This window comes from Perca flavescens, chromosome 20, assembly GCF_004354835.1.
Source record: "Perca flavescens isolate YP-PL-M2 chromosome 20, PFLA_1.0, whole genome shotgun sequence".
Taxonomy (NCBI): Eukaryota; Metazoa; Chordata; class Actinopteri; order Perciformes; family Percidae; genus Perca; species Perca flavescens.
Genome location: NC_041350.1, coordinates 25,612,668 through 25,625,068, shown reverse-complemented (window position 1 = coordinate 25,625,068; position 12,401 = coordinate 25,612,668). Strand labels below are relative to the sequence as shown.

At 42.7% G+C, this 12,401-nt stretch overlaps 1 protein-coding gene across 5 annotated transcripts in view; it reads right to left on the bottom strand.

Moving 5' to 3' along the window:
* smoc1 (SPARC related modular calcium binding 1) overlaps positions 1-12,401 on the bottom strand; it is a 66,888-nt gene that overhangs the window by 8,960 nt on the left and 45,527 nt on the right. For 3 of the 5 annotated variants that reach the window (XM_028566416.1, XM_028566420.1, XM_028566421.1), the window contains exons 10-13: positions 10,191-10,273; positions 5,935-6,040; positions 5,083-5,327; positions 4,246-4,279 (exon numbers count right to left, since the gene is read on the bottom strand). In XM_028566416.1, the coding sequence (XP_028422217.1) occupies positions 4,246-4,279; positions 5,083-5,327; positions 5,935-6,040; positions 10,191-10,273 (468 nt within the window). Of the gene's footprint in view, positions 1-2,987; positions 3,018-4,225; positions 4,280-5,082; positions 5,328-5,934; positions 6,041-10,190; positions 10,274-12,401 lie in introns of those variants that run through there. The other 2 variants (XM_028566417.1, XM_028566419.1) reach the window with 2 other exon arrangements.

Genomic DNA, 12,401 nt, shown 5'->3' with positions numbered 1-12,401 from the left:
TGTGTGGCTTTCCTCTGTGGCGCCAAGTCACGGAGCTTTAGGGCTGGGTAAAAAAAATAAAATCAATGATGATACCGGTACAGAGAATTCAATATTGGTTCCTGAACAATACCTTTTCGAATACCAATTTTTAAAATCCATTTTAACAAAAATAAATTACATTACAATTTGGTATCGAATGACAAGGCATTTTTCGATACTCGATACTATGGAGGCAATTCGGTTGGTGCCTAACAGTATCGAAGTTTGGTATCAGCAAAATATCGGGCGTCCAGATAGCTCAGTTGGTAGAGTGGGCGCCCATATATAGACGTTTACTCCTCGACGCAGCGGGCCAGGGTTCGACTCCGACCTGCGGCCCTTTGCTGCATGTATTCCCCCCTCTCTCTCCCCATAATGTCTTCAGCTGTCAAATAAAAGCCTAAAATAATCTTTAAAAAATTACTGACTGACTTTGTGAAGGTCCAATTATTTTTTTGATTATTTTTGGGGCTTTTCTGCCTTAATTTTTGACAGGACAGCTAGGTGAGAAAGGGGAGAGAGAGGGGGAAGACATGCAGGAAATTATCACAGGTTGGAATTCGAACCTTGGACCTCCGCGTCGAGGCATAAACCTCTCAGTATATGTGCGTCTGCTCTACCCACTGAACCAACCCAGCCATGTGAAGGTCCATTTTTGACATGTTCAAGAATAGCCAATGTTTCTATCCACCAGCAGACGGATACTGTGGCGGCACTAGTCCGTTATTGTCAGTTCTCTGTGTAAATTCATTACTTTTAGTCTGACTATGCGTGAATTTGTGCATGCTGCACATGTAGTGCATAGCATCACGTGCTGTATGCTGCAAAGAAAACACAACTACTCGTGCTCAACAACAGCTGATACATCCTGCAAACTAAAACCTCCTGTAAGCACTTACGATAGATCCTCTAATATCTTATAATTGTGTATGCCCATGTTTGGTGTGTTTTTGTGCGTGCAAGCCTTTGTACATGCACACACTCATGTGTTTGTACTTAACAAGTATGTTTATGTCTTTGTAAATGGAATTAAGACTTTTGAAAAGAACATCATGAACCGTGTTGTCAAAACACCCATTGCAACAAGTTGAACAGTGGTACATTTTTGTGTTTAGTTCATTCCAGTGAAGGAGACCTAAGGCTGGGGCCATCTGAACTACCATTACTGCTATCCAACACCCTGGGCTTCTGTTACACTTCTCATCTATAATAAGGACTCCAGTCTCTCCAGAGGATGGATGCCACCCTCCTTCAGCATTTCAAAACTCACACAAGGTATTCAGATGTTTTCCTTTGCCGTTGCCAACGTGTCGAGCGAGGAGCCTCCTACAGATGTGCTCCACTCTGCCCCACGTACTCACAGTTCTTCACCAAAAAGCACGTAATGTAAACTGTAAATATGTCCAACAACACTCAAGTGACAATCCACAGCTGCGACAGAGCATAAGATTTAATGTCTGGAAAAGGCAGCTTGACTTAAAGAGATCCAGGCCATTGAGGATCAGCTAGGCATACCTGAACACAATGGCCGTCTATCTTAGTCAAGGCAGAATGCAGCCACATGTTCTTACACACTCCTGCTTCCTTCATGCAGGCCTCAACCGTCTCTCTGTCCACAATAATCACTAGCTCCGAGGGCCTGAGTGGCAGCATAAGGAGCCGTAAAAAGCTGTCCGGCCATTTACCTCCAGCCCTTAAGCATGAAAGTGAGAGATTCGGTGACCACAGTGAAAACAACCGGCCGAGCCTCCTACCAATCCCTTCCAATACCAGGGCTGTTTATCCTGGCAGCTGTGCCCAGGGTCCGAGAGACCTGACGTTATGCCCGCTCCGAGCCACTGTTCTCCAGGCGAGGCTGGCTAGCCCCAGGGTAAATACATGACCTCAGTGCTATGTGGGGCGCTGAACCAGCCCAGTGGCCAGAGTCAACAGCACCAACGAGACCAATAATCGCTCAATGGGGAGAGGAGGGGGAGGGGGAATCCCGACGGATCGAAGAAAGAGATGGAGAAGAGACTGAGACAGACTAAAAGATAGCAATCAGCAAAAAGTTATAATAATTCCGTTGTTTGTTTGTAGGCCTGTCGCGATAGTCAATAAATCGAGTTATCGCGATAAAAAAAAATGAGCTCGATAATTTTTCCGGCCGCGATAATTTCCATTTGCTTGTTTGTTTGTTTGTTTTCCTCGTCTCTCTCTACCAGAGAGACTGGAGGAACACTCTCGGTTCCTGAGCGTAACGAGGAGTGAACCCTCTTGTCAGTCGCATGGTCTTTGTGTGGGCGGGACTCCAGGCCGAGAGAGAGAGACAGAAAAACGCTAGTTGAGAGTTGGAGCAGGGTTTCCCGCAGCACTTTGCAGTTAAGGCGCCGTCGAAAAAAAAGTATATGAGCAATATCCACCGTGTTACTCGGCGTCCCGTTTTCTCCCTTTCATTCCAAACCACGCAACTGACAACCTGCAGGTGGAGGGGGTGGAGACGGGCTCGGACATACATATAGGGTACTAGATACATATAGGGTACTAGATACATATAGGGTACTAGATACATATAGGGTACTAGATACATATAGGCTACTAGATACATATAGGGTACTAGGCTCAGACATACACGCCGCTGGACTCGTCAGTCTCGCAAGCGGTTTCAGGAAAGTGGCTGCATGTGTCCGACAATGCACAGAACATTAACGGTACAAGCCTACAGCTGTGTGTGTGTGTGTGTGTGTGTGTGTGTGTGTGTGTGTGTGTGTGTGTCGGCCCGCCCCCAAGCCGCACCTTCGCCAAAATGAAGACTGAAAAACAGAACTATTTTGGTACATTTACTGGCCATGTGGCATATAGCCATACAGATAGATTTAATTTATTAATTATATATTATTTAAATTTAATATTTAGTGTTAAATAATTGTAAAATGTAGTACAGAGTCTGTAGTCTGAGAACTTACGTGTCACAAACGGCAATCCCACAACTGTACATCAGCGTGAAAGACGACATACTAAAGGAGATCAAAGACATATTGTGGATATTTAAAATGTCTTCCAGTTCCAGTGTTAAATATTCTTTAGAAATAAAAGTATATTGATCTTTGAAAAGGTATACCTGCATTATTATGCCATTATCATTATATTAGATGCAAATGGTCTCTCGATGACAATATTATCGTTTATCGCAATCATTTCTGAGACAATTTATCGTCCAGCAAAATTTGTTATCGTGACAGGCCTATTTGTTTGTCCTTTTGTTGGTTCTTGTTCATTTCAGACTTTTTCGGCCAATTTCTTGTTGTCAGAGTAGGAATAAGACAAAGATATCACCATAGTCTTGAGCTTGGTTTTTAGCAACTTATAATGGGCATTTTTTCACTATTTTCTGAAATATTACGGACAACATGAAAATAAACAAAATAATTGCAACCATACAAAAGTCATTTTAAGAGTTGGCTTAATGTTTTTCAGGCCTGTCAATCAGAATAAAACAACAAATGTCAGTTCTATCTTAATGGTCATAACATTTTGACAAAATCTGACTCTTACTGAACCACTCAGATGACAATACACCATCTTAGCCATGGACACACATCACTAGGGTTGGGCATCGAGGACCGATTCCTTATCGGAATCGTTTCAAAAATTACGATTCCATCAGAATAGTTTCTGTATTGGAATCGTTTGGAGGATTTGGTTTCAAATCCGATCATCACTTCCCAACTTTAACATGCGCAAGTTTGGGTTTCCGTAGCAGCCAGGCGCTTGTTGCGTAGCAGCCGTGGAGCACAGTAAGCGGCGCTCTAGTCTGGCTTTATTTTACGTTGAAAAAGCTGTAAATCTGCAAACCACCGTTGAATCAAAATAAAACTTTCCTCTTATTTGTGAAAGTAGGCACGTGACCCGTTTCAACCACCCCTCGAAGAATCGGAACCGAGAATCGATAAGAACCGAAATCGAAAGGAAGAATCGGAATTGGAATCAGAATCGTTAAAATCCAAACAATGCCCAACCCTACACATCACATATAACTGCACATCCATACAGATACACAAGGACATACACCTCAAACTTACTTTACTCCTGTAAAGCTTTGCATATAAACTCCAGACCGATGCAGTTCACCAATGTGCATGTTAATGGGTTACACAAAAAGCCAACTAAAGCACTCTAAGCCAGAGGCAGCCAGAGTTAGTGAAAGCGTATTAGTTTGCCTTACTGAACAATTTTGTCCCTTGCCTTGTCCCTTGGTTGCCAATTGTTGTTGAGCTACCTGCAAAAGAGGGGAAAAAACAAAGAATAAACTTAATAGAGGGCAATGTCTTCTTTTTAAGTCACCAAAACCTAAAATATGCCACAAAAGAAAATAATTAAAGAAGACTTTTATTATTATATAATAATATATTTTTTTAACCTTATGCATCAGCACAGTTATGTAATTTTTCTTTAAGGGAATTGAAAGTTTACAGTCACTTGTGTGTGAAATGTACTATATTTCACAACCTCTGGGCATCTCCTTACTATTTACATTTCACACGTTTTTTCTCTTGGCTGCATGACATTTGGGTTGTAGCTGGCAGCAGCCTCTCACTGTGAGCTGCTGTGACAGTTGTTAATGTTCTCTATTCGGACCAGTCTGTGCATACTTGATGAGTAGTTACAGTTTTCCGGCTCAGACAGTGTCAAGGCTCCAGTAATACATTAGCCTTGTCTAAATATTCATCAGTGAGGGCTAAGTGGAGCAGTGCACCTTATTTAGACTGCCAACACATCTGTTTGTCACATGCACCACAGTTCCTCTATCCCTTCCTCCTTTTAAAACTATGACATGTGTGTTGTAGTTTACACTTGTACACTTGGCAATTTTAAAAACTCATGGAAAACGATCATCGTAACCCAACCAAGTACCTCCTTTTATTCTCGTAAATCCTAAATTTGACATTTATAAGAGAAGTGATTTGTTTTATTTTCATTAAAGCGGCCTTAAGGTTCATACCAGGGACTTGACCCTTCTCTGTGATCCTGCCAACCCACTCTCAACCATCCGCTTCTCCCCAGCTTTCCTTTTCCTCTTACCCTCCTTGCTGACTCCCAGGCAGCCTTTCAGCTCCTGCAGGGAAATGGACCTGTCCTTATTCAGGTCGCAGTAGTCGGTGAACTTGCGGGCACATTTCTTGGGTTTGGCTTTCTTCTTCAGGTACCTCTTAAACGGCTTGAGTTCCTTCTTGTTGATGTCGTGGCTGCTGTTGTTATCCAGCTGGGCGAAGTACCAGTGCACCACCCTCTCCTCTAAAGTGTGACTGGGATCAGGCTCAACAAACCTGGTTAGGTATAGGGTTAGAGCAACAGACATGGATGTTTCAAAAAGTGGAATGATGGGCACAAAGTAAAGTGTAAAAAACGAAAACGAAATGTTGAATATGCATTTAAGATGATAAATGATGATGAAGAAGATGATTTTAATCCTGCATGACACATTGCCATTTGACATCACTTTCACTCAACAAAGATTGGTCAATTTTTGTTGATTTCTAATGAAATTAAATCACAACTTGTGAAAAAAAAGATCTGGATGTTAATCTGAATACTTCAGGCAGTCATGTTTTATGTCAGAAACTTGACAACGTATTTTGTCAAAGCTTAGCTTGCAGTCGAATCGTTTTAAATCAATTTTCTGCTTTGCTTTCCCAAATGGATTGGACCGTGTGCGTTGACGGAAAGTGAACGCTAACCCTGCCAGTGTCTGTGCCAAGATCTGTGCATTGCATGTCAGAGATAAAATATTAGCATTCAATTCAGAAACCCAAAGGGAAGGGTTGTTTGAGAAAAACCAGAAGAGTGGAAAGTTTTCCAAGAAGAATCAACCATGAGGTATCCTGCTCAGTTGTAATGCTCTTGATGTCTTTAATGCTCCATCACAGTACTTACCTCCCACCACCAGAGGGGGCTGGTGAGTTTATGGCTTGCACCATGTCTGTGGTGAGGGCATCTAACAAGCTTGTAATGAATTCCACTTTCTTCCCCTCTGGGCAGCCTGGCACAAATCAAAGACAACAATACACGAAAATTACCTTCCACAAGTAATTTGAGTCATTACGGCACAGTGGAGCTGAAGTGCCTCTAAAGCCTCGACACCAGTGAACCAGTGTGACAGATGTCAAACGGAAACTGGCTGTTACACAGTAAAAGAAAGCATGCAAACCTTGTCCACGGCTTAACGACGTTTTCACAATTCCTGCTGAATCATTATGAATATATTTCCGATGGAGGTGAAATACATAGTTTGGCTGTTTTGTCAGACCTCAGAAAAGCAGAGCTGAGGCACATTGCGAGAGGGGGAACAGAAGTGTGCAGTGATGAGAGCGTTTTGTTGAGCAGTGCAGACCTGTTAACTTTTATGACACAGTTCTGAACACCTTGGGTAGCTCTTTTTAATTGCCCAGATGTATGGCTTTAATAGCACGCTAAACCAGTGCAAATGTTTCCCTCCTAATTGTGTCTCTTAAAGGAAAAACTTCAAACGCAGCTGCATAGTAAACTAATCTTCTCAATCTTTTTTTTTTTTCCTTTTCAATCTCTCTTTCGCTTAAGCTTTCTTTGCCGATTCCCCTCCTCCCCCTTGTCTCTGAGTGTTTGTGGCCTCCTTGTTCTCCACTGTCTTCATGTCTTTCCATTCCTTTTGTGCTTGCTCGGGGGGGGGGGTTCTTTGGGAGGTGGTCCGTTGCCCGCCAGGTGAATCCAATTAGCATTTTGGACGACATGACAAGCTCGGAGAGCACTGCCTTGCTGTGCCTTAATCCAAGTGTTAAATTGGGGTGTTATGAAGCGCAAACTGTTATGTAGTATGCTGGCTATGTGGCAAGGTGTCAAGGGCCCAGTGTGGTGCAGGACCTCTGGCAGTCTCAAACAGGCTCTGGACCGCTTGGATTTAATCTTAAAACACATTAAAGCTGCACCAAGGTTACCAACTTTCTTTTTGGCTTTCAACCCATTAAAACAAGGTCATGTTTATTTGTCGGTGGCGCACCTTCACAGATTGCGTACGCTTTATAAGCTGTGAGTAGTTTAACTACAGAGGTTTTTCTTCTCAGCTGAATTATCTTTAGTCTATCTTTAGCCTTCAAGAGTTACAGCTATCCATTTTTACCAACAGAAGAAGCTATTTCAGAGAAAAGATCAGAAATTAGAATCTAGTTTGTGCTGTTTTACACACATAAATCACTCAGCAACACCAAACGTTCGCCAGGTTGGGAGTCTCTTAGATTTGCTTATACTTTAGGTCCAAACTGAAATTCTGGACACCTAAAACCTTTTTTTTTTTTTTTTGAGCAGTGGCGAGTAAGAACCCAGATAAAGCTGGGTTCACCAACATTAGATCTCTTTAGTATAAACTGGTCACAAAGCAGCTCAGCAATAAATCCCTGATAAACCCTAAAACTGATATGAACACATGAGAGCAGGTTGGACACGCACTGCACTCACCTCTGTTCATACTACACTCTGTAAATGCACATGTGTGTCACACCTTTGCAGTTAGGAAGTTTGTGAGCACATACAGTCCACGGAAATGAGCAGACGGCAACAGTGACGTCACTCTGACCCTCATAGATACTGGAAGTGTAGCTAAATTATTGGTTGATAGACTAAATAAGACCAAACTATTCTCACCAAAGGTTTTTAACATGCAGGTTTAAAACAAAATGCAGTTCCTGAACTGACTGAACTGGATGTTAACAGATCCCAGCCTTTGGTCTCGGGGGAAGAGCTCTTATCTGCCCCTCCTGACAGAGGTGGTATTGTGCCACTCTGTGTACAGTGCAGCGACATTAAACCTGTAGCTGCATGCTGTTAATAGACTGCCCTCTCAAGCATTCTTTTCTCCTCCTGCCTTGATGTGACGACCATGAAACACTGCGCTTTGTTGTGGCGGTTCAGAACATCCCTCTACAGTACGTAAAAATATCTCCACTCAGCACCCTGTGGTCTCCCAGCAACCCCAGCAGCCTCGCCACCACACCCCGCAACACTCACACCTTCCATAAAACATGCCACACATCTGCTGCACAGTCAGGAGTCATGCTTGACTCTGTAAACTCACCAGATGGGGAATTAAATAAGAGTTACAGTGCAACCTTAAATGATGGGGAAACAGAAGGGCAACAAAAGTAAGTGAGCAGTAACAAGGGCAGAGGAGTAGGAGCCGAGGTTAGGACCTCTGGTTAAGAGGAGAGTCTCTGATCTTACAAAGTGGAGATCAGTCAATTCCTAATCAAAAACCCTCTATCTGGTCAGTTAGTGTGAGGTTGAGAAATAATTTCCAAGTCTCTAAGTGACAGTGCTATTAATTGATCTTTCTCTTCACCCCTCCCCTGGACAGCGATTGTCCAATCAGCAACTGTAACTGCAACATGGCATCATGACTTTGCGTAAACATACACGCCACTTTCCTAAAGCCAAATAGTGTGATCTGTACGCATTTTGAGCTATCAACATATGGTACGATAGTACGAGCTATTCACGACGCCACGTGGTGTGTATGTCTACGCTGTATACAGCGGATGTAAACATACACACCACGTGGCGTCGCCACGTTGCGTGTTATCACGAGATCGTGACGTACTACACACGCGGGACGCGATCCCGGCTGGGTGAAAGTCCTGTGTTTCACCCATCCCCCACCCCAACCAACCTCCCTCCGCGGACTTCCGTCCTTTCGTACTACTCACTACGGCGAAAGTTCACACGTAATGTAGGTCAACGGCGGCCGAACTGCGTTGATAAACACGCTAAAAAGCAATTATGCGTCTTCATAACACGCCAAAATGGCATACGAATTACCGTGTCATACACATGCCACTTTATGAGATCAGTCTGACTAACTTGAGCACAAACTTTGGAATAGAGCTCGAACAGTGACGGCCCACTTTTTGAATGGCTCTGGTTCCAGGAATGATGTTCACCATTCTGGATCTCCATTGACCTTTCATTAAATGCTTATATAAAGACAATAAAGCTGCCTACACGCGATAGGCGGCAAAACCCCTTTGCGCCGGCCGTTCCATTGATTTCCAGGGGGGAGGTGGCGCCCAACTATGCGCTGCCCCACCCCTGGCGTCGCACACCGCTCGGATTTGCACTGCGCTCAAAGTTCAAATTTTTTCAACTTTGACCTAGTTGCCACTGACCTTTCAAAAGCGCAATGAGATAACTGCATGTCGTTACCTAGTTACCTAGTTACCTAGTACCTATAGTTGCTCTCTGCGCTTTGCTCTGCAACAACACTTCAACAAGAGCATAAACTCTCATTTCACAATCTCGTAGCTCGCAGTAAGTCTACCTGGGATGGTTTGGACATTATTGCTGATAATCAAAATCCTTATGGAGAGAATTAATAGGATTTTTACTTCCGCAACCACACTGTTGAGCTCTATTATCCACATGCTGTAGCGGTGTGCATGGGGCTCTAGTAAGAGAGTAAGAAATTGATCAAACTGTTGTTCTCCCTTTTAAATCCTGTTCACCACTAGCACATCCACTGTGCAGTACTTGTCCATTGTGTGGGAACCAGTTGTGGATGCAAAATTTGCAGCTCTGCCCCCCCTCTTCACTGGATTTGGGGAGGTCGGGTAGTCCATATCCTTAAAAGCCTTTTCTTTTCTAACAGTGAAAGTGAAACAAACGGTCTGAAAATGGCAAAACTGAGGCATAAATCCAACCTTTGTTTTGCTTGTCGAAGTATGTCTTATTTTTTCTAGGTCTTGTTACTTCCCCCAAGGAGGTTCAGTTTTTTGGTTCAGTTTGTCTGTCTGTCAACAGCATTAAGGAAAACTGCTGGCTCAAATTCCAAGAAGCTTGGTGGAAGGGTGTAGCATGAGCCAAGGGGTGCAGCATGGGCCAAGGAAGAACCCGTCAAATAGTGGAGCGGATCTAAATCACGAGGCGGATACACACGTTATTTCTCACTTTTCTTAACATTGCGAGATAGGGCATTGGCTTGGCAGAGGTCTGCGCTCGTCCAGTGGCCTTCTAGTTTTTGTTATTAACATTTCTGAAGGAGTGCCAAGTGAGTTTTTAGGCTTCCTCATTTGTTAAAAAAGTTAATCCAAGAATGTTTCTGCAATCCCCCAAAGTCCCCCAAAATAAATTGAACTCCAGAGAAAAGTGAGAGGGAAAAAAAAAGAAACCTGTCAGCTCTCTGCCTTGGAAAGGATCTTCAGTATCTGAGATGCGAGATCGTGCGGCGCCGTCACACTCCGGGGTCTGGTACCTGTTACACAGAGAGGAGAGGACAGCGGGAACATGACTGCATGAGACAGAAGGGAGAACAGAATTCATCTTTCTGAGCATTGTGTGAATGACCTGAGACGTCAAAGGAGAAACTCGTCCACGATGAGACATTTAATTAAAATGAAAGGAACAACGCCTTAAATTGAAGACCAAAAACACCGCAGAAGATATTACTTGAGGCTTAAAAACAATCTGAGATGGAGCTTAACGACAGGAGACATTATTGATGGAGGAGAAATATTTTTGTCCGTCTTTGTTATGAAGACATTAGCACTCTCGCTAATCTCTTCACCGCATGGATTTGAACACATGCATGCTGTTCAGGCTTCTTGTTTGTCTTTAATCGGTGTATTCACTGTTGAGCTGTAAAGAATTATTAATAGTGATGACAGTCTCTTTAATCAATACATTTGATTTGACATGCGCTTGCATCGCTTTCTTTCGGAGCCATAACAAACTGTTCGGCATTATGCGTGGCATGACTCGTTTTCTCCTGGCTATTGTATCACTGGTCCTTGAATAGGATGGAAAATTGAGCATGTGTGTCTCATTTGCCTCTTTTTTTTTTTTTCTCTCAAAGTAAAAAGCAAGTTGTTATTTCTTTTTTCACAGTCTGCGGGGCCCCTGAACCAAGAAGGGATGTCTAATGCATGACCCTGCACATTGCAGTGCAGGGGAAAGAAATTGGGACAAGTGACATGAGGTCTAGTCCAAAATACAATAAATTCTTATGTGAAGAAATAATCGCCTCGAGGGTGTCATTCAATACATCTGAAATACAGATGAGAATTTTGGTCTGTGTAAGTGATTTATTTTAGTTTTTTGTGGGGCTGTCAGTTATAAATACGCTTTTATTGATTTGAAGCTAAACCTGCTATCCTGTATTCAAACTAACTCTTCATAATAGTCTGTGCCTCATCCTGTAAAACATAAACCCTCTTGTGAAGAGAGAATGATGATGCCTCTTCAGGAACAAAAACAGCTCATCTATTTACCGGTGCATGCTGACAGTTTTTCAAACATCCTGTCTCTTTTCCTTTATCTATTGCTGTGTTTCAAGATGTAATATTCACTTTGGAATGAGTGGGCATTATTTATTCAACTTCGCCTCCTCTCCATCCCTGCGACATTCAGCTCTTGCAGAAACCCATTGTGCCGCCGCCATTTCCCTGAAAGCAATATAAACAGCAGCAACTGCACTGAAAACAAACGTCATACCAAACGCTGAGTGTTTATGGTCCGCTAAATGATTTTCCCATCAGGGCTTGAAGCTAATTTTTTTTTTGCCAAGTGAAGAAATTTATGATCTTAACAGTGAAAGTAGTGTTTAGCCGTTAGCTCTAGGGATCGCAACGTTTGGTCTGTTGGTCGGTCGACCAGACTAAAATATATCAACAACTATTTCATGGGCTGCCATTAAATTGGGTACAGATATCCATGATGCCCAGAGGATGAATCCTTATAACCTCTTGCACCTCCAGCAGGTCAAAGTTTTAACTTATGCAGTAATATCTCAACATTTACTTAATGGATTGGCACCAGATTTTGTATAGACATTCATGGTTTCCAGTGGATGAATCCTACTGACTTTGGTGATCCTGACTTTTACTCTGGCGCCGCCAAGAGGTTCGTGAAATATCTCTTGGATGGATTGCCATTACAGGTAACACTTTGTAATAATGGTACATGAATTATCATGACTTCATGCATTACTTCATGCGTGAAAAAGAATGCATTCATTCATGTAGCACTTCATGAACTATCAGTAATGTACCATGATTAATATTATCTCATGCATGACTTGACGTAGGAACAATACGTTAATTAATGCATCAATTAAGGTATTTCAATCATCATGATTTCTGATTTATTAATGATGTTCATGTCTTCTTCATAGGTAAATCTGTAGTTAAAGTGACAGGCTAAAGAAACTGAATCGTAGTGTTGTAATCATTGTTAAAGCAACACTAGAGAACTTTTCCTGCTTCTGTCCCCCTACAGGTTGGAAGCAGAATTGTCCCATTATGTCTCATTCGATTTACAGATCCACTACCCGATCTGGCAAACTTGCATAGTGCGGTTATAGGCGATAGAGGAGCCGCAAAGCG